Below are 27,234 nucleotides of genomic sequence, written 5' to 3'. Positions count from 1 at the left end.
TCTTTGAGATTTCAACTGTTCTTTAAGATTTCAACTGTTCTTTAAGATTTCAACTGTTCTTTGAGATTTCAGCTGTTCTTTGAGATTTCAGCTGTTCTTTAAGATTTCAGCTGTTCTTTGAGATTTCAACTGTTCTTCGAGATTTCAAAGGTTCTTTGAGATTTCAGCTGTTCTTTGAGATTTCAACTGTTCTTTGAGATTTCAACTGTTCTTTGAGATTTCAGCTGTTCATTGAGATTTCAACTGTTCTTTGAGATTTCAACTGTTCTTTGAGATTTCAGCTGTTCTTTGAGATTTCAACTGTTCTTTGAGATTTCAACTGTTCTTTAAGATTTCAACTGTTCTTTGAGATTTCAACTGTTCTTTGAGATTTCAAAGGTTCTTTGAGATTTCAACTGTTCTTTGAGATTTCAGCTGTTCTTTGAGATTTCAACTGTTCTTTGAGATTTCAGCTGTTCTTTGAGATTTCAGCTGTTCTTTGAGATTTCAACTGTTCTTTGAGATTTCAACTGTTCTTTGAGATTTCAACTGTTCTTTAAGATTTCAACTGTTCTGTGAAATTACAACTGTTCTTTGAAATTTCAGCTGTTCTTTGAGATTTCAACTGTTCTTTGAGATTTCAACTGTTCTTTGAGATTTCAACGGTTCTTTGAGATTTTAACTGTTCTTTGAGATTTCAGCTGTTCTTTGAGATTTCAGCTGTTCTTTAAGATTTCAGCTGTTCTTTGAGATTTCAACTGTTCTTTGAGATTTCAGCTGTTCTTTGAGATTTCAGCTGTTCTTTAAGATTTCAGCTGTTCTTTGAGATTTCAACTGTTCTTTGAGATTTCAACTGTTCTTTGAGATTTCAGCTGTTCTTTGAGATTTCAGCTGTTCTTTGAGATTTCAACTGTTCTTTGAGATTTCAACTGTTCTTTGAGATTTCAGCTGTTCTTTAAGATTTCAGCTGTTCTTTGAGATTTCAACTGTTCTTTGAGATTTCAAAGGTTCTTTGAGATTTCAAAGGTTCTCTGAGATTTCAAAGGTTCTTTGAGATTTCAACTGTTCTTTAAGATTTCAGCTGTTCTTTAAGATTTCAACTGTTCTTTGAGATTTCAACTGTTCTTTGAGATTTCAACTGTTCTTTAAGATTTCAACTGTTCTTTTTTTTCTTTTTTTACAATTCTTTTTTATTTTTACTGTTTTTTTAGATTGCTGCCATTCTTTTAGATTTCTACTTTTCTAGATTATTGTTTCCGTTTGAAGTTACTGGGGGGCTGGAGCCTTTCCCAGCTGCCATTGGGTGAGAGGCGGGGTATACCCCAGACTGGTTGTCAGTCAATCATAAAGCTGACATGTAGAGACAGACAACTAGACATGTTTTTTTTTGTTTGTTTGTTTTTTTTTCATTTGATGTTGGGAAAATTAGAATCAATATAACCTTCCCTTAGTCTTCTTTAAGATTTTTCTACCTCTGTAATGTTTCCTATTGATCCTCTAACATCATGAAGAGTGATATCTTTAAATGCCAGAGCCCCATGAAGGTTAAAGCTCCATAAAGGTTTATAACTACAGAGGTTATTCTGAAACCAGGCCCGGTCCTGGACTGCTGTTGATACAATCAGAGCCTTTGGTTTATCCCTCTAGATTTGGGGTCATGGAACCAGAGACCAATAGGACTGTCCAGCCCCGCCATAGTACGGCTATGAACATGTTGACGTGGTAACCAGTTCCTTCACCCACCGAGAATTTACCAGAGAAGAAGTGAGAGGAGGAAGTGTCGACCCTCAGCGCCACTCGCTGTGGTCAAAGAAGAAAAAATGTGTTTCCTGGAATTCTCCGATTTCATCACATCAGCCCCAACACAGAGACTGTAATCCAGAGTACATGACGTTCATACCAAGATTATAATCCAGAGATACAGATGACTATTTCTAGATAAAAATCCAGAGATGAAGGTTATTGTTTCTAGATTACAATGCAGAGAAATAGGTCATTCACTCTGGATTATAATCCAGAGGTAAAGTTCATTCTTTCTACATTATAATGCAGAGATATAGTAATTCACTCTGGATTACAATCCAGAGAAAGAGGTCATTATTCCTAGATTAAAATGCAAAGAAATAGGTCATTCACTCTGGATTATAATCCAGAGATAAAGGTCATTCATCCTGGATAATAATCCAGCAGTAAAGGTCATTCTTCCTGGATTATGATCCAAAGAAATAGGTCATTTATTCTGTATTATAATCAAGAGAAATAGGTCATTATTCCTAGATTAAAATGCAGATATACAGGTCAGTCACTCTGGATTATAATCCAGCAGTAAAGGTCATTCTTTCTGGATTATAATGCAGTGATATTGGTCATTCATTCTAGATTATAACCCAGAGATAAAGGTCAGTATTTCTACATTAAAATGCAGAGACAAGGGTCATTAATTCTAGATTGTCATCCAGAGATATAGGTCATTCTCTTTAGATTAAAAATTCAGAGATAAAGGTCATTCTTTCTAGATTATCATCCAGAGATATAGATTTTTTAATTTCTAGATTATAATCCAGAGAAACAGGTTAGTAATTTTAGGTATGAATCCAGAGATATATGTCATTAAAATCTAGATTATAAAGCAGAGATAAAGATCATTGTTTCTAGATTATAATCCAGAGATATAGGTCATTCATTCTAGATTATCACCCAGATCTATAGATTTTTTTAATATCTAGATTATAATCCAGAGATGTTGGTCATTCATTTTAGAATATCATTCAGACCTATATTTATTTTTTCAAGATTATTAGAGATATAGGTCATTTTCTCTGGATTAAAGTCCATCATTAATGACCTTTATCTCTAGATTATGATCCATGATTAATGATGATCAGACGAGATGATCAGACGAGATGCTGGTGAGTTTCAGAATAACAACAATAGAGCCAGACATCTTCGGATTAGAGGATCTGAGATATACAGTCATGGATGAAAATATTGGCACCCCTGGAATTTATCCAGAAATACATTATTTCTCCCAGAAATTGTTGCAATCAATAAATGTTTTGGTATACATGTGTTTATTTCCCTCATGTGCAGTGGAACAACACAAAAAATCTGAAGAAAAAAGACAAAATTGACATAATTTTACACAAAACTCAAAAAATAGGCGGGACAAAATTATTGGCACCCTCTACTTAATATTTGGTTGCACACCCTCATAAAAAATAACTGAAACCAATCTCTTCCTATAACCATCAACAAGCTTCTTACACCTCTCAGCTGGAATTTTGGACCACTCTTTTTTTTGCAAACTGCTCCAGGATTCTCAGATTTGAAGGGTGCTTCTTGCAACGGCAGTTTTGAGATCTCTACATAGGCGTTCAATGGGATTTAGATCCAGACTCATTGCTGGCCACTTCAGAACTCTCCAGCTTTGTCTCCAACCATTCCTTGGTGCTTTTTGAGGTATGTTTCGGGTCGTTGTCCTGCTGGAATACCCATGACTTCTGATGCAGACCCAGCTTTCTGACACTAGGCCCTACATTGCGGCCCAAATTTTTTTGATAGTCTCCAGATTTCACGATTCCTTGCATACAATCAAGGCACCCAGTGCCAGAGGCAGCAAAACAACCCCAAAACATCCTTGAACCTCCACCATGTTTGACTGTAGGTACTGTGTTCTTTTCTTTGTAGGCCTCATTCTGTTTTCTGTAAACAATAGAATGACGTGATTTTCCAAAAAGCTCTACCTTAGTCTCATCTGTCCACAAAATGTTCTCCCAGCAGGATTGAGGCTTACTCAGGTACATTTTTGCAAACTCCAGTCTGGCTTTTTTATGTCTCTTTGTCAGCAGTAGGGTTCTTCTCGGTCTCCTGCCATAGTGCTTCATCTCATTCAGATGACCACGTATGGTCCCAGCTGACACTTTTGCACCCTGAGTCTGCAGGACAGCCTGAATTTGTGTGGAAGTTGACTGAGGATGTTTATCCACCATTCCAACTATCCTGCATTTGCTTCTTAAGTCCTCAGACAATTCTGGGATCTTCTTTCTCTTCTCCATGCTTGGTGTGACACACAGGCACACAACACAAAGGTTGAGTCAACTTTTAGACATTCTAACTGGCTTCAGGTGTGATTTTTATATCGCCAGCACCTGTCACTGCCACAGGTGAGTTTAACTGAGCATCACATGCTTGAAATAAAATGATTTACCCACAGTTTTAAAAGGGTGCCAATAATTTTGTCCAGCCCATTTTTTGAGTTTTGTGTAAAATTATGTAAATTTTGTCTTTTTTCTTCGGATTTTTTGTGTTGTTCCAATGCACATGAAGGAAATAAACACATGTATACCAAATGCAACAATTTCTGGGAGAAATGATGTATTTTCTGGATAGATTCCAGGGGTGCCAATATTTTCATCCATGACTGTAGGATACAGGATATCAATAATCAGACCTGATCAACATCAGACAGAGCATCTGTCTAAAGCTGTGGATCCTTGGGGATCTCAGACAAAGAGAATATTTCAGCACCTACTCCTGTCTGCTGTTTTCTACATGATTGAAGATGGAGCAGCTTTGAGTCCGATTTAATCAGCTATAACTAAAGTGAGATTTGTTCTAAAACTAAAGGATAATCTAATCTAAATAGATTATTATAATTATCAGAGCCCTGGCAGTGAGAAGACAAAGTGATCCTGAATCTAAGACCTCTGAGTGTTTTCATGCTGCTCAGTAATGGCTGGTAGATCCAGGGTCAGCAGATGTCGGCTGTTGTTCTGCTTCTTTTAACTCCAGATGGTGGAAGAGGATGTGAGCTCAGCATTTGACTCATTCCTTTACTACTTCACTTTTCTTCATCAGTCTTATAAGTGAACACAGTGAGTTAGACTTCCTCTAAGAGGATCTCTGGGTCACATTTACCAATGTGTTCTGCAGATTCCTCTGAAATTTGTTCTCAAAGTCTCCCAGAGAAATCTGTCAAATTCATCGCACATTCTGCAACTGTTGACTTATTCTCTCCTGTCTTCCTAGATTTAAACTAAAGAAAGCCATTAGCCCATGAGATGGAAACTCGTGGACAGTTAGATATACACCCTTTTAATGCCCACAGAGAGATATGAGGCTGTAACCTGACAACCAACACTGGGCTCCATATAACAGAAATACTTCAATAGTTTTAAAGTGGATAAAGAGCTGATCCAAAAGAACCCTAAAGAGAGAAAAATTTCTTAAATAAATGATACCATGAGTCAATAAATACACCATGAAATCACAAGTCAAATGAAATTGCTCATTAAGACAACAATGATATTTAGAAACACTAAAACACCCCCTCTCCATCACAGATGTGCTGGTGGCCCATGCCAACCCATGCCATGGACACTAATACACCCCACACCATCACAGATGTGTGGGTGACCCATGACATGGGCATTAATACACCCCACACCATCACAGATGTGCTGGTGACCCATGCCATAGGCACTAATACACCCCACACCATCATGGACGTGTGGGTGACCCATGCCATGGACACTAATACACCCCACACCATCACAGATGTGTGGGTGACCCATGCCATGGACACTAATACACCCCACACCATCACAGATGTGTGGGTGACCCATGCCATGGACACTAATACACCCCACACCATCACAGATGTGTGGGTGACCCATGCCATGGACAATAATACACCCCACACCATCACAGATGTGGACAGATGTCCGTTTTTTAATCTAACTTAGTTAAACTCTTTGATAAAAGGCAACCAGAACCTGTGTATTTTTTAATGAATAATTTTATCAACACTTGTAATCTGGCCAATCTTATGGTAATATTAAAGCTGTGTACTATTTCTATGGCTGAGACCCCTGTCAATCACACCAAAGACACGCCTCTAAAACAACCTTATCTGAAAGCTGAAGTTTTGACTTCAGTCGTCTTCGCTGCAGGTGATCACCCTGAACTTCATGCACCTGTTTCCATGACGATGGGCACCGCCCAGTCACATGACCAAGCCTCTCCCCCTCAGCTGTCAGAGCTGGTTGAGCAGCAGGAGGCGCCGTGGAGGCAGGAGGTGCTGGACCAGCTCAGACAGCTGGTTCAGGTCCAGAAGGAGATCGCTAAGGGTCAAAACCAGGTCATTCAACTGCTCAGCATGCTGGGAAATCAGGTGAGTAACATACATAGAGTTTCCTTCAGATATGTCTGAGTGTAGTGGGAGTTAGAGGTGAGGTTGGTCTGGTGTTGTCAGTGAGGTCCACACTAATGAGCTCTAATCCAGCAGCAGCAGAGAGAGCTGTAAGGATGTAGGATGGCTGAACAGTTATATGTACATAAAGACCAGGTAACAGAACAAAATGGAGATAGAATCTCACAGAAATTTACATTATTCAGACCCAGATCAACAATGACCAAACCTTTTCACACCTGTATCTGGATCCTTCAGGCCTGGTCCATCAGGAGATAAAAGAATACCATCCTAACAAACACAGCAGAGACAATCACCATCAGCTATCAGCGTTAAACCAGTTCATATGTGGGACTCCAGAGTAAAAAGCAGCTGCATCCATTAGATGAGCACAAATGTCCTCTTTTCATTGTTGGGGCAACAGAAGGAGATTTTTTATTCAGTAGGGGAAGGTTGTTCTTCATGTCAATGGCGAATAGCAGTCGAGAGCTTAGCCTAGGCTCAAACACATACTATTGATATTCACGTCAGACAATTTCTTTACTAGTGGGAATGCTGAGCATCCACATTATTGATATTCGTGTCCGTCATTTTGTTTATGATTCTTTTTCCTCGCCGGCTATCTCCTCCTTCATGCTTTGTCGAATTGACACTATTTAAACTTTAAAAAATCCAGCTTCTTCGTCATTTTATTCCCATTTCTAACTTTTATAATTTTTAGAATATGGCTATTTTCATGCTATTTTCAACTATTTTCAGGCTATTTTCAGCTTTTCTAGGCTACTTTCAGCTATTTTTTTTACCCTTTTTTGAGCTATTGAATGCCATTTTCAGCTACTTTTATGCCAGTTTATGCTATTTTATGCTATTTTTAAGCTATTTTTAGCAAGTTTTGTGCTTTTGGCTGTTTTCAGCAGTTCTTCCACAGTTCAGCTCTCAGCATCCCCATGAAATTTCAGCTGAAATTGCAATTTTGATCTGGTTATTATTCTTCTTCCACACCGGCTAACTCCTCCTTCATACTTTGTTGTATCGACACAGTTTGAACTTTAAAAAATTCAGTTTCTTTGTCATTCGACTGCTATGACTTTTCTCATTTCAAACTTTTATAATTTTTTAAAATATTTAACTTTTTTTAACAATGTTAAACAGATAGCAAAAATTCACAAATCTTCGAGTGAAGCAGTGTTGTTTTTTTTAACTAATATCTATATTTTTCAGCATTTTCTTTCGCATTTTCACTAATCAGGTATTGCACTCTTCAGCTTTTATGCAATTTTCAACTAGTTTTGTGTCTTTTAGCTTTTTTAATGCCTTTCAGCTATTTTATGCTATTTTCAGAGATTTTTTTGCTTTTTTGGCTGTTTTTATGCTATTTAGCTATTTTATGCTATTTTCAGATATTTTATATTATTTTCAGCTGTTTTATGCTATTTAGCAATTATATGATATTTTCTGAGATTTTTATGAAATTTTAAGCTATTTATGCTATTTCAGAGATTTTTATGCTATTTTCAGATACTTTTATGCTATTTTCAGCTATTTATATGTTATTTTTTAACTATTTTATGCTATTTTGAGAGATTTTTATGCTATTTTGAGAGATTTTTAATGCTATTTTCAGCTATTTTATGCTATTTTTAGAGATTTTTTATGCTATTTTCAGCTATTTTTGTGTTTCTCAGCTACTTTCAGCAGTTCTTTCGTTGGGTTCTCTCGTTGTGTCTTTAGGGTTCTCAGCAGATAAAGGATCTACAGAATCTGGCTCGCCATCAGAGTCTTCTGGTGGAGAACCATCAGGCCTTACTGCTGCAGACGTCACGCATCGCCACACATTTACATGAGGTTGCCAAGAAACCAGCCCCACCCATTCCTGCTCCTGACCAATGAGAGTGTCAGCTGTTCTACAACCCAACCAGCAAATCAGATTGTCTGGGTGTTGTTTTATAATTAAGTGATCGTCCTTTTACTGAGCCAATCGGACACACTGTTGTACTGATCTATGGATGAACATTTGAGTTAATCAATAAACAATTAAAAATCAATACCTCTGATTGAAATCACTAAGAATCAAATACCAAACAAATTAGAAAACCAACAAACTTGATTGATGTGATTTATCTCTGATGGAAACTGATGCCTCTTCTCTCATTTTAAATAAAGTCATGATACATCATCCATCCTGTGGCTGAGTTTCTTTGTATATCATAGAGCATATACGAAATTTATAAAATATTAAGAGACTTTGAATATGATTCAAATTAGGGCTCAACAAGGGCCACCATCTTAAACTCTGGAAACAAGACAAACAGAAAGCTGCATACTTATGAATCTAAAACATCTGATTCATGCTGTCTTCCCTTGGACCAGGGACAATACCTGACATGGGGGCTTGGCCAAGAGAGGGGGGATTATCCTGCAAAACCAACCAATGCAAAAAGCCACAGACTCAAAGCATAAAAAAACAGAACCAATGCAAAATGCAACAGAACCAAAGCAAAAGGCAACAGAACCAATGCAAAATACAACAGAACCAATGCAAAAAGCCCCAGAACCAATGAAAAATGAAACAGAACCAATGCAAAATACAACAGAACCAATGCAAAATACAACAGAACCAATGCAAAATACAACAGAACCAATGAAAAATGAAACAGAACCAATGCAAAATACAACAGAACCAATGAAAAATGCAACAGAACCTATGCAAAATACAACAGAACCAATGAAAAATGAAACAGAACCTATGCAAAATACAACAGAACAGTGCAAAAGACCAATTACCAACGCCAAATGTGGCTTTAACAGATCTGATCAAGTAGTGACAGGCTTTAACAGAGACCATTTAGAAATTAAGGAGTCGGTGACCACACCCACAATGACATCGTCACAGGTGGGCATGGTCAGGTGTTGCCATCACAGTGACTGATGTTAGGTTTGTTTTTTCTTCCAGACCCCCCATGGATCCGTCTGAACCAAGACCTCCAACCAAACCAAACAGAGGTGGTCCTGACGGCTGGCTCTGCTTTCACCCTCAGTTGTCATGGTAACAGTTCTACTCAGTGGTCAACCACGGCATTTCGTCTCATGTATTTTACGTCACTGTCAAACCCACTGAAGGTGAGGACGGCAGACCCCAGACACACGGGGACGTACAGCTGTAGCTACACCAACCAGAGCTTGAAACACCTGGTCACCTGGATCCACCTGTATGTCAAAGGTGAGTCATCTGAGGCCACGCCCCCGATGACAGAACATCTATATGTAGAGATCATATTTTATCTCTGAAAAATCCAGTTATCTAATACAACAAGCCAGAAAACCAATGCTAAGAACACAGAATGAGTGCAAAAGGGCAGAAAAAACACACAAAAAAGATTCATGCATTCAAATATCCCATTAATAGATTATATACATACAGTACATCTCCTGACAGGCTGATTCTCAGATTTTCTTGATTTTTTTTTTTTTTTTTTTTTAAATCTCATGATGTGATATTTGTTTGCCATGATCCTCCTCTCTCAGATCCAGCCAAACTGTCCTCTGTGTTCGTCACTCCTCGCAAAATCCCTGATGCCGAAGAGGGACAGGACTTCCTGTTAAAGTGTATGCTGACTGACCCGTCTGTCACCAACCTTACACTCCAATCACAGAGCAAAGGAGGACACGGGGGGCAGGGCCTGCCCCGGGGCATGAGCATGACCATTGACCCCAGGAGCGGAGCCCTGATCAGAAACCTGCAGAGATCGTTTAAAGGATATTACATCTGTTCAGGCTGGAAGGACGGGATGAGGGTTGAATCCACACCTGTCTACCTGCTGCCACGTAAGAACGACCGTCTGCAGAGATGATCACCTTCAATAACCTGCTAATCAATAACCATCACGCTGATTAATAACTGATTAACTGCTACACATCTTAGCATCATTGTTATCAGACTATCACAGTTACAGTTCCTGTAAAAACTGCTCTGACCAAAGTGGATGTTTTACTCCTTAGTTGAAAGTGGGTGGAGCCAGTGAGGACCGAACCCTTGCTCCTCGCTGGCTCCACCCACTTTCCCAAAAGCCAATAAAAGAGTAAAACATCCAGGAGGATCAATACTTTTAAAGGCTCTGCTGCTGTCTGTCTGCAGGTCTTTCACGTCCCCCTTGCCTGTCAATGAGTACAGACTTGTCCATCCGTCTGGTAGGAGAGAACTTTGAGGTCACCTGTATGACCAATAACCCCTCCCACATCTTCAACATCACCTGGACACACCCCCACATAAAGGTCAGAGACTACACACAAACATACACGCTTACACCAGTCCAGGTCCTGGCCAGTTTCTGTTTTCATACTTTTATGGCAGATTTGTCCTGTTTCTTTAAGTTCCTTATTGGCCCCCAGTGTGGCCCCTGAGAGGCCGTCCCTCTGTGTGTCTAATCTATGTGTGTATTTCTATGTCCTGGTCTCAGACCCTGAGAGTTCATACCTCTGGTCAGGACTACAGAGATGGTCGTCTCTATATGAACAAAACTCTGACCATCTCAGCTGTCAATCACACTCACGGAGGAACCTACACCTGTACGGCTGTTAACGAGGCTGGAGTCGCCACGGCAACAACACATCTCACAATTTTGGGTAACTTCCTGTCCAGATTATAACTGGATAAAAAAACAGATTATAAAAAGATTACAATCAGATTAAACATGAGCACATGGTTTCAGGATGTCTAACCAAAAGAAGAATGTTTCCACCTGTCTGCCTCTCCTCCTTTTTAGATCGTCCTTTCCTGAGGATCTACCTGCAGCCAGCGCAGCGAGCTAACGCTAATGCCAACGCTAACATTACAGACATTAGTGGAGACCTGGTTGCTAACCTTAGCATGGAGCATGAAAAACTAGAAGCTAACACCAGCACCAGTTTGCCAGGGTCCACTAAGGAGCTAACTGCGAACATTAGCACATCTAGAAACTATGAGAGTGGAGCTAGCAGTGCTAACATCAGCGATAGCACAACTGTGGAAGTGTATGAAGGTCAAGATGTGACGCTAACGTTTGTGACTGAGGCCTATCCACCAATCAGAAACCTGCAATGGACGACACCATTGCAGGACAACAATACAGCGTACAAGGAGAGCTACACTGCCCAAAGCTTCAGGTTAGCATGCTAACTGGAAATGATCATGGATATAGCCATGGCCAAGATAATGAAGGTTCTGGTTTTAAGGTGTTTTTTTTTTCTTTTGTAAAGGTTAGCATGCTAACTGCTAATGAGAACATAAATATTTCTGCTGTTCTGGCTTCTTAAGGTGGTTCTGGGGTTTTAAGGTTTTATTTTTTCCTACAGGTTAGCATGCTAACTGCTAATAATTACATAATTATTTCTGCTATCAGGGTTTGTTTAGGTAATTCTGGGGTTTTAAGGCGGTAGTTTTTCCTACAGGTTAGCATGCTAACTGCTAATGAGAACATAAATATTTCTGCTGTTCTGGCTTCTTAAGATGGTTCTGGGGTTTTAAGGCGGTATTTATCCTACAGGTCACAGGCCAGCTTGTTGTTACATCGTGTTCGTCAGGAGGATCGAGGTCGTTACTCGCTTCACTTCTCTAACGACTTCTTCAGCGGAACAAAGAATGTCGACCTCAGAATTTACCGTGAGAATCCCTCCTCTTTATTTTAGTTCATCTGTTTATTTTTACATCTTGATCTCATTGATTTTAGTCTTTATCTCACTTTTATTCCTGCTTTCTTTTCTCTTCTTCACTCCTAAAGCTTTCTGAGGGATTGAAGGTCTATGGAGTCAGTTTTGTTGTTAATCTCTAGAGCTCATTCTAATGTTCTGAGATTTCTTCAGTCTTCCATTCAAACCTGTCTTTGTGCTCTGAACGGAAAAGTCGCCAATTTGACGATTTGATTCGGAGGAGTCTGATTCTTGTTATGTAACCAAGATTGTACCATTCTGACTACGTGGGGCTGCTAAGCCTGAGTTTCCGTTAGCCAGCATTTGCCGGTCATTGGCCAGTAAAAGTCTGGCAGATAAAAATATAACCGGTCAAAATGTCCGGCAGAAAACATGTAAATGACCAGATCAGTAAATACTGAATACTTGCATATTATATTTTGTGTAACCTGGAAGGTATTTTGCGAGAATGCATTAATATAAACTAAAAGTAGCCTAATCTTACTACATCTACTGTCCTGCGGTGCTGGGGTTGTTTATCTCCTCAGACAGCAAGCACATGGCTAATTATGTATGCAAGATGACGTCAAAGCAAATCTATCTCTCTGCGCGTGCTCAGTACTGCTGGGGACTATGCAGGGAAAGTTTGACCAGAGCTTTCTCGTAAAGCAGAATTTTAATCTCAGTGAGGTTTTCCTGGTTAACCAAAGGCTTACTATCATTAGCGGTATGAGTTAGTCATCGCTGAGAGTAATGGAGAGGCTGAAATGAAGGGAACTGTACAGCTGAGCGCCTCAAACACTGATGCAGCAGCAGCAAGAGAGAGGAGGCCTACGCCGGGCAGAGTTGTAGTGGACTTCGATAAACTACCTATGACCAATCCTCAGATAAAGTTGGATTGTAGTCAACACAGAATCACATGCAGAATGGCATGGACCGATTGGATCTGATAGCGACAATGCTTAATCTCTCTTCCTTGTAGCTGGCTGTTAATGCTCAGGATGTCCTGGCTAATTAGCAGAAGTTGTCTTGTATAAGCTGTTAATGAGAGGAGGACTGGACCGACTATCTGCTGTGGAGTTTTTTTGTCTTATCGGGACTAGTCCAAATAAACCAGGATGGTTGGATTTCCAGCTTTAGCAGAGGTTACAGTCGTTATCATGAGGACTGATATTAGCAGCTGACAGTAAGACTCATTTTTCATTTGAAATGTAGAGTTCTAACGTGGCGTCCAGTTAACAGAGCCCTTTTGTTGTGTTTGGATGCTCCGTTGTTGTCGGCGGAGGATGGTATTTGGCTGTTGTAAGATGCTAAGTCATAGTAGCGGGCAGCCAAAGTGCTAACAGGCTAAGAGTGCTAATGTGATGCTAACTGTTGTTTATGAGTTTAACATGGGTGTAAATTGTGTAACTAAATGCATAAGGAAAAGCGCGCAGCTTTCATTTTGATACCTAAAACCACTTACACAAAAAAAAAAGAGAAAGTCTTTGTGCAGTCATTTCTAGGGTCTAATCATGTGTACATGTCTACCAGTCTGTAATAACAGGGTAATAATTACTCAGGTTTACTGTTGGCTTGGTGTCTACAGTCTCGGTTTTCGTGTGTCCTCAGTGTGTCCTCAGTCCCATTTAGCGCAGACTTGTATGTATCGATGTATCACAGAATTTCCGATTTATGTGTTTTGCTGCTGGTAATGCGGCACAACAATGTTAAAGCAAATGTCCAGTAGTTGTTCTAAATGGCCAGAATTCTTGAGGACTGCCGGTCATTTCGACCGGGGACAAAAAAGTCTAGCGGAAACGCTGTTCAACAATTAGTCGACTAAAGGCAAAACCTGACGAATCAGATTCGACTGTGAAACTCCTTAGTTGAAGACACCTCTACTCTAAACTACCTCCTTGTCCTTAGATTTTCTCTGTTTGTGCTCTAAATGTCTGATTGATCTAATCTTTAGCTGATGATCAGGTTTCCTGTTCAGTCCATTCTCCTCTCATTCAGGTTGACTCTTATTGTTTATCAAACTGACACTCTGATTTTTTGTACAAAACTTTCTCGCATCTCTATTTCTGATTGATGATGGGCCAACCAATAAGAAACAGGTAAAAGGATGAATCAACCAATAGGAAACAGGTAGAGGATGGACCAATCATGTTAGCTCTGCCCATTGTTGCTGAGCTGTTCTCCAGGAGACATTTACTTTGATTTCATTCCCTGTTTATTGATTTCCCTCCATTTTATTCAGTTCGCTTTTGTTTTATTCATTTTTCTCCTTGTTTTACTGATTTCTCGCCAAGTTTATTTATTATTATCCTTGTTTTATTTATTTTACTCGTTGTTTTATTGAGTTCCTTTCTAGTTTGTTGCTTTCTTTCCCTGTTTTCTTGAGTTCTCTCCTTTTTTTTTAAATCAATTTATCTTTTTTGTTTTTTAATCTTTTTTTTTACTGATTAAATCCTAAATAAACTCTCTGATCCTCCAGGTGCTCCGAGTGTTTTCATCCGTCTTGAGAACGATTCAGTCATCTGCAGCAGCTCTGGATATCCATTACCCACAATCCTCTGGTACACCTGCCCTGGGCTCCAGGACAGGTAAGTAGAGAGCACACTGACAGGGCCCCCTGCTGGTTGAAGTCATAATGACAAACACCACCTGAAACAAACAAAGCCTTCCTGTCTAATGAAGAGCAGAAACACCTGTACCTGAGGGTCCCAAGCAGAACAGATAAACCAGGGACCACATCTGGTCTGCAGGCCATAGTTTGGAGCCCCAGGTAGAGTTTGTCCTGATGGTAGCAGAAAGAGCTGATTTCAAATTTAACGTGAATTATAATGTGTCAACATTTTAAAAAATCCACACAGACCCTGGTAGATCTTCCTACCATAGATCCATGGTTTAGAACCAGAAGGAACAACCACACGGTCCGAGGAGATCTCAGCAAAGCTCAGACTTCATAAAAGCTGGGACATTCATGGATTCATACCAGGTTATATCATTATGGCAGACTTAGGAGGGACACTGAAATAATCAATAAATGATAGTTTATTTAAAAATATGGATGTCTGTCTCTGTCCTGGTCAGGGGATATCACAGGAACTGGTTAGAGATGTTAGAACAGTGTGAGTGGACAAAGGTAGGGCTGATATCTGAGTCCTGTTTATGGGATAGATCAGTGATAAACCTTCATTTTAACTAAACCATGTTTATGATGAGCTTCAGTAAGAGCATGACCAGACTTTTGTTCTGTTTATCTAAATCAGATTTAGGTCGGGAGGTCGACTTCCTGTTTCACATTAAAACAGGAAGTAAGTGGTTTCAGTTTGTGTGTTGAAATCAAATTTTTAACCAAACACTGAAACACAAAGCTCCAAAACACCATCCATGGATGTGAAATACATCCACACCACAGCCACCAACAGGGAGGCAAAATAAGATGACTGTCTGGAGTCTGGAATAATAGTCCAGGGATATGGGATGGTCCAGTTAAGAGTGGATCAGTGACGACTGCATTTAGGGCCTGAGCACCAACCTCAGAGTTAGACCCCTATTAAACTGTAGGTTTTTCAAGTCAGAGGACTGGGTCAAAGCTGCATGCATCTTTAGACATGATGGTACTGATCTAGATAATCACAGAAGTAAGCCTGTAATTCTGAACATGATAATTATAATTGTAATAAAAAATGTATAATTATATAATTAAATTTACTGTAAATTAAAAAACAAATACTAAAGCTGTTAATGATAAATACTCAAACAGATAAAAATAAAACATTTTAACAGCATTGTAAAACAGAATATTAATAAGGTTGTTAGAAATGAAGGATTTAGTAGATATATTAACTAAATAAAAAAGAATAAAAACTTTTAAAAATAACTCAAACTAAAATCACAGAACCTCTCCTCTTCCTTCACCTGCTGCAGGTGTGAAGAAGTCTCCACCAATCAGGTTCCTCCCTCAGAGGTGATGTCAGAGGAGGAGGAGGAAGATGAGGAAGTGAGCGCCCACCTGTCCGTCCCCCTGTCTTCATCTGAGGATGTCACCGTCGAGTGTGTCGTCACCAACACGATGGGCGAGTTTCGCCAGGTGCTCTCTGTTGGTCAGTTTAATGTTCTATCTACCATGTAGAGTTTATGAATGCCTACTGTCCCAACTTTTCTGGAATCAAATATGTTCATGTGTTCTGCAGGAGGACCGCCCACAATATTCTCTTCTGCTCTGATTGGTGCTCTGAGCTCCGCGGGGTTCCTCCTCCTGCTCTCATTGGTTCTCTTCTACAAATGGAGACAGGTTAGTTCAGGATGGAATGTTTAAAAAACTTAAAGGCTGAGGACAGAATGTTTGAAAAACTTTAGAGGATGACATCGTTTGAGACAAAGATGGAATGTTTTAAAAACTTAAACTCTTAACCTTGATGTCATAAAATGCAGAGGATGGAATGTCTTAAATACCACAGAGTATGATATCATTAGAGATTAGATTGATGGGATGTTTTCAGTACTTTAGAGGATAACTTCATTTGAGACAAGGAAGGAATGTTTAAAAACTCTAGAGGGGACGTGATTAAATGCAAGCATGGATTTTTTTTTTTTTTTTGAACTTTTAAGTAATAAAACATGAAACAGAATGTTTTGTAAGCTTTAGAGGAAGGCATCATAAAAGACAAGGATGGAATGTTTTATAAGCTATGGAGGATGGCATTAATGACAAGGATGGAATGTTTTATAAGCTATGGAGAATGGCAAAAAAAGACAGGGATGAAATGTTTTTCAAGCTATGGAGAATGGCATAATAAAAGACAAGGATGGAATATTTTATAAGCTATGGAGAATTACATCATAAAAGACAAGTTTGGAATTTTTTATAAGCTATGGAAAATGGCATCATAAAAGACAAGGATGGAATGTTTTATAAGCCATGGAGAATGACATCATAAAAGACAAGGATGGAATGTTTTATAAGCTATGGAGAATGACATCATAAAAGACAAGTTTGGAATGTTTTATAAGCTATGGAGAATGGCATCATAAAAGACAAGGATGGAATGTTTTATAAGCTATGGAGAATGACATCATAATAGACAAGGATGGAATGTTTTATAAGCTATGGAGAACGACATCATAAAAGACAAGTTTGGAATGTTTTATAAGCTATGGAGAATGACATCATAAAAGACAAGAATGGAGTGTTTTATAAGCTATGGAGAATGACATCATAAAAGACAAGGATGGAATGTTTTATAAGCTATGGAGAATGGCATCATAAAAGACAAGTTTGGAATGTTTTATAAGCTATGGAGAATGGCATCATAAAAGACAAGGATGGAATGTTTTATAAGCTATGGTGAATGGCATCATAAAAGACAAAGAAAGAATGTTTTATAAGCTATGGAGAATGGCATCATAAAAGACAAGGAAAGAATGTTTTATAAGCTATGGAGAATGACATCATAAAAGACAAGGATGGAATGTTTTATAAGCTATGGAGAATGGCATCATAAAAGACAAGGAAAGAATGTTTTATAAGCTATGGAGAATGACATCATAAAAGACAAGGATGGAATGTTTTATAAGCTAACGAGGATGGCATCAGTAAAGTCAAGGATGGAATGTTGGTGAAGCTGGGGTTGTTGTGACCAGTTTCCCTCCATCTTTTCCAAATTGTAGACCATAGTTGGCAACATATAGAAAAGTGGGATGAGTTGGCGAGGAGTGAGGTCCACCCATATTTCAAACCTAGCCAACAAAAGACAGTAAACATAAGGAGAAATATTGTATGTACGTCTGTATTGTAATAATAATAGAGAGATGAAGGATGCCGATTTATTGGTGACATAAAACTTTATAATAAACTATAATAAGGAAAATAATTGTGACACTACAATTGTATACAACAGTCTCATCTGCAGACAGTGTAATACACTCATTAATATCATCAGATATAATTTTATTTTGAAGACATAAAAATTAAAGATAAAAAATAAACATTTGGAAGTTCCTCCTCCATGTTTAGGGTCGTCCCTCACTCTGCCTGTTTATAAATCAAACCTAAATACACTTTAACTCATCTTTATCTCCGTGTGATGTTTGTATTTATGTGTTTTTTATCTTCTTTAATCTGTTTTATGGATGTATTGAATTAGATTTATTTACAGCAAATTTAAAGTTAACTCAGTCATCTTTGTTTTTTTCTCAGAAACCCCGATACGAGATTCGCTGGAAAATCATTGAGAGCACAGACGGAAACAACTACACCTTTATAGACCCCACCCAGCTGCCGTACAACCAGAAGTGGGAGTTTCCACGAGATAAGCTCCGCCTTGGTAGGGCGCTGTTCAATCAGTGTGTAGACTGAATATGTGCTGATTAGTCTTTACTGTTAATAATTATATTTTGACCCACTCACAGGTCCTGTCCTGGGGTCAGGGGCTTTTGGGAAGGTTGTTGAGGCGACGGCGTACGGTCTGGGGACGGACAACAAAGTGACCCGAGTGGCAGTGAAAATGCTCAAACGTCAGTCAAATACCGGGCATGTTTATAAATATGTTAATTTGGTTAAATCAAACTGATAACTTAGGAACATGAACCGTATACCACTGTCTTCATAATCAACACTGAGCATGCTCAGACTCATGTTTGATGTTTTATTGAACAGCGAGGGCTCACTCAGAGGAACGGGAAGCTCTGATGTCAGAGCTGAAGATCCTTAGCCATCTTGGTTACCATGACAACATCGTCAACCTGCTGGGAGCCTGCACACGAGGAGGTGAACTTTCTAATACTAAACCCTCAGATCCTGAACCATCAGATGCTGATCCATCAGTTACTAAACTTCTACTAAAATACACACACACACACACACACACACACACACACACACACTTTATTTTTACACACCATGATCCAATATCAGTAGCGACACACACTTATCATGTCAGGAGTAAGGCACCCTTGCAGCAAACTGTAAAAAGTGTGAAATTTTGCAGCATGCTTTTGAATGGGAAAAAGAAGCGTCATCTGGTGGACAAATATGAAAATTCACAACTGAAAGGTAGTAGTCAAAAATGAAATCTTGAACATAAAGGAAAGCATCAGTTTATGTTTGGATAAATGTCAGATCAAGAATGGCATTTTCAATAGTTTCAATGGGACATTTTTTGTCCTTTGGAGCAAATGTATCGGTTTTTGTGTAGCTTAGTCGTTTTAGGCTAATTTAAGGAACCGAGACCTCAATTCTAAACATTTTTAAAATTCTTTTAAATGAATATCCTCTGGACAATTTGAGCCACATCCATTCAACACAGCCAAAATGGCTTAACCCTCAGGCATCACTAGGGACATTTTTGTCCAAATTTTTCCTGTTTCTCTGCTCGCCATTTTGGCTGTGTGAGTGCATATGGTCTAATTTTTTGCAACAAAGTTTCTTTCTAGGCAAATCTTTGAATTCAAATTTCAGTTGCTCTACTAGGTAAGGGGAACACTGTAAAACAAATTTACTGCCCTTTAAAGCCATTAAGGACAAAAATGTCCACGCTAAAAAAACTGCTGTAAAAACTTAGATTAATATTTTCTAATTTCTATATTTCTATTTATTATTTTTTTCTGCTTTTTTTTTTGCATAAATCTCTTAAACAACTTCAGCTGTGCTCAAAACTACCAAACATTCAATCATTTTGAGGATTTTAACTCTTTAAATGCCAGTTTGATTTCTTATGATGGCTGATTGTAGCGATGAACAGTAAAAATAATGAATTTGACTATTTTTCTCAAAAATGAAACCATAATATTACAGAATGCATGATTATATCACGCAATGGCTATGAGATCAAAAGAAGTGGTTTGAATGGGAGTCAGTGGGACGTTTTTGTTTACAAGTGACTCAAAAGGGTTGTAAGTTTTAAATCGGGTGCTACACAAAAACTTAAAATGCATCAAAGTCAATATTTTAGCTAATGTTTGACATACCCAGGACTGATTTAAAAAAACACCCCCACCCCTCCAACATTAAGTATCTGGAAAATAATTACTGTTTTGTGTGTTTTTTAAGAAAAAAATATGACCATCCTGTCATCAAACTGGCATTTAAAGGGTTGAAATCCTGAAAATTATTCAATAATCAATTTTTTTGATCAGAACTGACGTTGATCGAAAGATCTGACCAACAAAAGCAGACAAAATATTAATGTGTACTATTTTTATTGCCATTTTTGGAAGTGGACGTTTTTGTCCTTAATGACTTGAAAGGGTAGCAAATTTTAAATCAGATGCTACACAAAAACTAAAAATGCATCAAAGTCAATATTTTGGCTGATCATGGACATGTCCAAGCTGGATTTAGAAATAATGCCCCAGCCATCCAACATTTGGTTTAAGGCAGATATTACACTTTTTCCCTTTTTTCCATAAAAAACAACATTGACTTTAAGTAATCAAACTGGCTTTTAAAGGGTTAAAATCCTCAAAATGATTGAATTTTTGGTAGTTTGAGCACAGCTAAAGTTGTTTAAGAGATTTATACTAAAAAAAAGCAGAAAAATATGAATCTGTTAAGTTTTTATAGCAGTTTTTTGAAGTGGACATTTTTGTCCTTAATGGCTTTAAATGTTAAATTAAAGTGATGCCTGGGAGTAGAAAATATAAATAACTAAATGGCACAAAATTTCCAATGGATCTCTTTAGGGTTAAATCTCATGGACTCATCCACCAAACAGAAAAACTGTGATGTTACTGTTCAACGAATCATTCGCATTCAACCCCCCCACAGGCCCCATGTTGATGATCACAGAGTACTGCAGCCATGGTGACCTGCTCAACTTCCTGCGGTCCCACTCTCAGGACTTCATGGCGTCCATCTTGTGTGTGGATGAGGTGGAGGGTGGAGCCTTCTACAAAAACATGGCCGCCCAGCAGGCCCGTCTCAGGAGGTCTGAAATTTTCTGGTCCCTGAAAAATGTTAAATTCAAACAGTAAAGTTGGTCAAGATCCTTTGACTTTAAAACATACAGGATGTAAAGTTAACGAGCAGGGAGAGCGAGGTGAAAGGGTTAATGAGAAAAATTATCTTTCTGAACAGGACGCAATATTAATAACAATTTCTTATAGATATTAAAATTAAACATTTGAGAGGCTTAAGTTAATGATGGGAGCAAAGACGCTCATGATTCTGTCATCAATCCTGGCCTATTTCTGTGTTTAATATCTCTTCTCTCTGTTAAAATAAAGGTCTGTCTCTGAATCTAGCCCCACTAATAAGGTAGCCTGCCTTCATCTACAAGCTTCCTTCATATTAGGGGATCACTACCTTCTATAAGCCTCAATATGATGTAGGGTCAGTGTACCCATCAAGCCCACCAAAATCTAAGTTCACATATTTTTTTATAGATACAAAGATGGTTTATAAACATGATCATTTGTTAAAATAAAGGGTTAATCTCTCATTTGAAAGTATATTTATTTACATATGCATATTTTAAAGAACAAATTAAAGAAATTTTATGAATAAGTCAAAAGTCTGGCATGGGCTTAATTGGTACCAAAGTACCATTTAAGCCCACGTGTGTCCCACATAAGCCCACAACCACATTTAGTGACAGAAATATAAAAATCTATTATATTTTCCAGGTAGTAAACATATATTATTTACTAACATGTTATATATGTTAAACACAATTTATTTTATTAACTTGGATTTAATGTTTAGCTTGTAGAAATGGACCACGACAAACACGACTAAGTAGGCCTAAAACTAATTTTCATCAGCTTTAGTATTTAACATTTCATTGAACATTTTATTTGATATTTACAAAATTTGATTCAATATTGACATAATAAAAAAAAAGTATTTCTTTTTAAAAGTATTAAATGACATTACAGTGCATCAACAATATCTTATTGAACTTGGATTTAATGTTTGGCTGTAACAATGATGATTTTAGGACAGTTGCTGTAATTCTTCCTTTTTTGTTGGCATTTTTCTCACTGTAAACAAATTATTATGCAAAATTAACTGACATAACAATTCTTCTGGGCAGTGTGTGATCTGTGATGTACTCGTGTTAATGAAGTTAGTATAACAACATTCAACAGGAGTACAGTAAAAGCTATCAGACCTCAGAATGTCATTATTTCCTGTTGAAACATATAAGATGGGCTTAAATGGAACACCAAACCTTTTTGTGTCTTAATTTGAAGATTTATGTAAAATGAATCAGAAAACACTTAGTTTGTGTACTTATCATTTTTAATCCTTAAGCAGTGTATCTATCAGTAGGGCTACATCTACTGACTAGTGATTTGCTCGCTACGCTAGCTAGTATGACTCATCTTTTCACATAAAACTAAATAGTAAGAAATGACAAAAAACTACTCTTTTATACACAAAAAAAAACAAATCAATAATCTCTCAAATTACATGATATGGATGTACTTAACAAGTCAGTGGCTGAAAATGGTTGAAAAGAGGTTCTTTCTGAGAGGTCCCAAAACACTAAAGTTTACTTTATCTGAGCCTCCTTGAGACTGCAGGAATGTAGGCGGGCCTTATTCAATATCGACAAATGTGATTGGTGCCAAACAAAAACTGACATATAATTAAGAAATTGTGTGATTGGAAAAAATAATGTATAGCATTATACAGGCCCTTCTTTTTTTTTTTTTTAATTGACTTCAAAGTTGCTAGTGGGCTTAAATGGTGCCTGGGCTTAATGGGTACGCTTACCCTATCTCTCCCTTCTAATAAAAGCCTCCGTCAGAAAAAGAAATGCCTCTCAAGACCGACCTGAAACAACTATCCATCATATAAAGGCCTCCCCTCCTAATACCAGCCTTGTTCATATAAAGATCCTTCTTTAATACGTGCTTGCTTCATAAAAAAGGCCTCACTGTAAATCAAGCTTACTTCATATAAAGGCCTGCCTATAATACAATCTTACTTTGAATAAAGACCTGCCCGTAATACAAGGTTATACCATATAAAGAAGTGCTTTGAATACAAGGTTAGATTATATAAAGACCTGCCTATAATACAAGCCTTCATCATATAGAGGCCTAATTATAATACTTCTTACTTCCAATAAAGAGGTGACTATAATACAAGCTTACTTTATATATAAATGCCTGCCAATAACACAAACTTACTTAATGTAAAGACCTGGATATAATACTGACTTACTTTAAATAAATACCTGCCTATTATACAAGCTAACTTTATATAAAGATGTGCCTATAATGCAGGCTTACTTCAAATAAGGTCCTGACTATAATACAAGTCTACTTAATATAAAGATCAGCTCTCACTGTAAACCTGCCTCATATAAAGACTTCTCTATAATACAAGGTTATATCATATAAAGACCTGACTATAATACAAACTTACTTTAAATAAAGACCTGCCTATGATACAAGCTAACTTTATATAAAGATGTGCCTATTACACAAACTTACGCTATATAAAGACCTGCCTATAAACTTATGTCGTATAAAGACCTTATAATAAAAGCCTCCCTGATATAACCTTCTTCTTCTTTTTTTTTTTTACAAAGGCCTTTGTTATGTTTTGAGGATTTATTTTAATTTCATGTGCTGCAGTGACAGCGGGATTTCATGTTGCTCAGAGTATCAGGAGATGCAGCCGGTCCTGAGTCCAGGACAGACCCCGCCCAGTGAGTACCTCAACACACCTCATCTAATTTCCCTGGACACACCTGGATTCACTCTGTGTCTGAGGTCTCACTCGCCCCGGCTCTCTCTCTCTCTCTCTCTCTCTGTCAGGTGTGCAGACAGACAGTTTATCCGTCTGTGACCTCATGAGGTTTTCCTACCAGGTTGCTCAGGGTCTGGACTTCCTGTCCACCAGGAACGTAAGAATAAACGTACAGATCAGTCTCATCAATTAAACCATTTTATAAGCATCATTATCTCACCTGTCTGTCTCACCTGTCTGGCCCTCAGTGTATCCATAGAGATGTGGCGGCGAGGAACGTCCTGCTGACAGACATTGGTGTTGCTAAGATCTGTGACTTTGGTTTAGCGAGAGACATCAGAAACGACGACAGCTACATCGTCCAGGGAAATGTTAGTATTAGACTTTTACCTTTGTTTAACTGATTATATTTTGGTTTTGATTATAAATTTTAAATTTCTTAGCTAATTGTGTGTTTTATTTTGACACTTCATGTTTTATTTTGACAGGCCCATCTCCCAGTGAAGTGGATGGCTCCAGAGAGTATCTTTCAGTGTGGTTTTATTTTGACACTTCCTGTTTTATTTTGACAGGCTCGTCTCCCAGTGAAGTGGATGGCTCCAGAGAGTATCTTTCAGTGCGTCTACACTGTCCAGAGTGATGTTTGGTCATATGGAGTCTTACTGTGGGAGATTTTCTCTCTAGGTAACCATAGCAACACCTCACCCAATCAAACAGCTCTGATTTTAATTGATTATATATCGAACAATGTTTCTGTCTTTCACTGGATCGAGATCCATTGACTACATTACCCATGAGCCTCAGCAGCTGTTAATTCCAGGCATATGATGTCATAGTGATGTCATATTTGAGAGGATAGCTTTCTTGTTTATTCTTATATCTGCCCAGCAACAGAGGAGGGAAATGTCCTATTGGATACTTCTTACAGCAGTGCTGCCTGCGATGTGTAGTTAATGACAGATGTTTCTCTACCTGTTCAGGTAAGAGTCCATACCCAAACGTTGTTGTAGATACAAACTTCTATAAGATGATTAAAGATGGCGGCCACATGGATCAGCCAGACTATGCTCCAGCAGAAATGTGAGTAGAACAACAGTGTAAATGTTAATAAAGTTATAAAGATAATAATGTCATTTTGACTGTGTGATCGTAAACTTTAGTTAAAATGTGACAGGTGTCAATTAAGTCAGTGTTAATAAAGTTTTATTTGGATACAAAAACGTCATTTTAACTGAGTTTTTATTTGACTATGACAGGTGTGATTGTTAATTAAGTTTTTTGGGGAATATAATGTCATTTTGACTGAGTGTTAATAAAGCTTTATTTGACTGCGACAGGTCTAATTGTTAATAAAGTTTAATTTGAATGTGTCAAACTGTGCAGGTATGAGCTGATGAGGCGTTGCTGGAGTCTGGAGCCCACAGACAGACCCACTTTTAAGATGATTGGTCAGATCATTGACAGGCTCCTCCCCCTGCCGTGTCACAGTGAACAGGTAAGGACATAAGTGAGCGTGGTCTGATGGGTCGTGATCACCTTAACACCTGGATTTCTTCTTCTACTGTTTCAGACATACAGGAATGTGTCAGCTCACAGAGAGGAGGAGGAGCTTAGAGGAGAGGGTACTCTGAAGGTGGGAGAAGATCAGAGGACAGGTATGATTAGGCTCCGCCCCCATGAGTTAAAGATAGACCACCTGTTATGGGTGTCACCATCCGTGTAAGTTCAAACGAGTCTAGTTTGAACATGAGTTCTTACTTATGACAGAGTTTATGCTTTACCAGCATTGACACAAATCTCTGCTAGTTAGGATAAACCTTAAACCAAATAATGACACTAGTTATAACTGAACTAGTTTCAGCGCAGGGTTTAGGATGGACTTTACACCAGAACTTAAGACAGAACTTAGCATAGCTGGTGCAGCAGGCTATTGGGCGCACAGGAGAGTTATGTCCATGTGGCGGCCATCTTGGAGAGGTGTTCCTTGGTTAATATGAGTGTAGACCCAGATGAATACTTTGATTTATTTGTCTAAATTTATTTAACAAGGAAAAAGTCATTAGATCAGGAACCTGATACCAGAGAGTCCTGGTCCAGACTGACAGCAGCACTTCAACAGAGCTACAGACAAAAAAAACAGAGCAGAAACAGTCAGAGAATATCCCAATCCTGAGTCACAGAGTTAGCAGTCATCAGTCTAAACACCTTCAACCTGATCAATCTTTATTAAAGAGTCCAGATGACCCAGATATAAGGTCTCCTGTAGCAGAGTCCTCGTGCAGGAGCAGCATACCTGAAAGTCCTTTTACCTGTTCACAGAGGGACATTAGGAACAGAGAGCTAAAATAAGTCATGTGACTGAGTCAGAGACTGAAGACTAGAGTTTCTAGAACTTTTCATGTGGAAAAAAAAATCACACAGGAATGATGGAGGCAGAACAGTCTTACCTGACTCAATACAGAGTCCAATGATGAGTGAAGGACTTTAGATTAGCTGTAAACCAACACTGTGGTAAAGAGTAGCTAAAGACTTAAAGCACTGTGAAGACGGATGCAAGTACAGAACATCACCATGATCTATCAGAGGCATAAAAGTGGCAGAAAGCAGATTTTTCTTAGCAGCAAAAGCAAAACCAGACTTATTTCTGAAGTAAAAACCCAGATGAAACTTAACTTCTTTTTTAGTTACTCAGTATGAAGTTTAGAGTCAGAGGAACACGATCAAGAGCCCATGGAGAAGACTCAGACTCCACCACATCACCCTGAGGTGAGGAGATTGACTTTGGCTTGATCAGGATTCAGAACTCACACAGAGTCCTGTACGGAATCAGAGACTGATTCTGAGTCTGAGTCTGTAGTAAATGACAGAGTCATCAGGATATAAATGAACATTTCTGTCTGGTTTACTCTGACCGGCTGTCCAAGGACTCAGTGAAACTCAACGAAACCACTGCTAAAGCAGCTGTAGTCCTGCTGTGATAATCACATAAAGATGATTCATCAGTCTAACTGACCTCCTACTGTCACAGAGCTGACACTACCCCTCTCCAAGATGGCCGCCTTATCGCTCCCATTTACAGTCCAGAGGTCAGCCGTCGTTGGACTCCACCATGTTTACCTTTTTTGTATGACTCCACCTCTTTTGTCTCCTTAGAGCGCCATGACAGCGGTGATGATGCTGTGGAGCAGTCAGGGATGAAGAACATCTACCAGCTGTCCTGATGGTCTCAGCCAATCAAAATGCTTTAAATGATTTTGATGGTGCCATTAAAACTTAAATGAAATATGTAAACACTGATGACATAGAGACCAGGTTCTGGGTCAGACCTCCATTTATCTCCTGGTCCATACTGAAATGGTCTAAAGAGATGTTAATGTTAGCTCAGAGACATTTCAGATTAAACATTTTTATTGATAAAGTTTGATTTAACAGATTTTTTAATGAGTTGGAAGCCTTGAGCATTTAACATCAATCAATCAATCAATCAATCAATCAATCAATCAATCAGTCAGTCAATCAGTCATCTTCTGAATGATCCATGGTTTGATTTTTATTCTTTTATACTTTTGAGTGTTTTTTTTAATTATTATTTTTATAGAATAATAAAGATGAATGAAAGACTGAGTTTGTGTTTACTTTAATCAGCTGATTGATGACATCACAGTATTGATTATGTAGTTCAGGAGGAAAAAAGGCTGCAAAAATA

The 27,234-nt window shown here is 38.3% G+C and overlaps 1 protein-coding gene across 1 annotated transcript in view; it reads left to right on the top strand.

Annotated features, from left to right (window-relative positions):
* The window catches only part of csf1rb (colony stimulating factor 1 receptor, b), a 32,527-nt gene extending 5,375 nt beyond the window's left edge, over nucleotides 1-27,152 (top strand). The window contains exons 2-22 of the mRNA XM_041801026.1: nucleotides 9,123-9,389; nucleotides 9,695-9,994; nucleotides 10,305-10,441; nucleotides 10,627-10,792; nucleotides 10,933-11,311; nucleotides 11,692-11,807; nucleotides 14,313-14,421; nucleotides 15,752-15,927; nucleotides 16,018-16,118; nucleotides 18,024-18,150; nucleotides 18,236-18,340; nucleotides 18,483-18,593; nucleotides 20,592-20,751; nucleotides 23,414-23,487; nucleotides 23,597-23,685; nucleotides 23,777-23,899; nucleotides 24,101-24,212; nucleotides 24,509-24,608; nucleotides 24,912-25,023; nucleotides 25,099-25,183; nucleotides 26,682-27,152. Coding sequence (XP_041656960.1) covers nucleotides 9,123-9,389; nucleotides 9,695-9,994; nucleotides 10,305-10,441; nucleotides 10,627-10,792; nucleotides 10,933-11,311; nucleotides 11,692-11,807; nucleotides 14,313-14,421; nucleotides 15,752-15,927; nucleotides 16,018-16,118; nucleotides 18,024-18,150; nucleotides 18,236-18,340; nucleotides 18,483-18,593; nucleotides 20,592-20,751; nucleotides 23,414-23,487; nucleotides 23,597-23,685; nucleotides 23,777-23,899; nucleotides 24,101-24,212; nucleotides 24,509-24,608; nucleotides 24,912-25,023; nucleotides 25,099-25,183; nucleotides 26,682-26,749 — 3,017 coding nt within the window. The 3' untranslated portion in view covers nucleotides 26,750-27,152. The remainder of the gene's footprint in view (nucleotides 1-9,122; nucleotides 9,390-9,694; nucleotides 9,995-10,304; nucleotides 10,442-10,626; nucleotides 10,793-10,932; nucleotides 11,312-11,691; nucleotides 11,808-14,312; nucleotides 14,422-15,751; nucleotides 15,928-16,017; nucleotides 16,119-18,023; nucleotides 18,151-18,235; nucleotides 18,341-18,482; nucleotides 18,594-20,591; nucleotides 20,752-23,413; nucleotides 23,488-23,596; nucleotides 23,686-23,776; nucleotides 23,900-24,100; nucleotides 24,213-24,508; nucleotides 24,609-24,911; nucleotides 25,024-25,098; nucleotides 25,184-26,681) is intronic.
* The last annotated feature ends 82 nt before the right edge of the window (nucleotides 27,153-27,234 follow it).

The sequence above is a fragment of the Cheilinus undulatus genome, linkage group 12 (assembly GCF_018320785.1).
Source record: "Cheilinus undulatus linkage group 12, ASM1832078v1, whole genome shotgun sequence".
NCBI classification, from domain to species: domain Eukaryota; kingdom Metazoa; phylum Chordata; class Actinopteri; order Labriformes; family Labridae; genus Cheilinus; species Cheilinus undulatus.
This window is presented reverse-complemented; position numbering and strand designations above follow the sequence as displayed.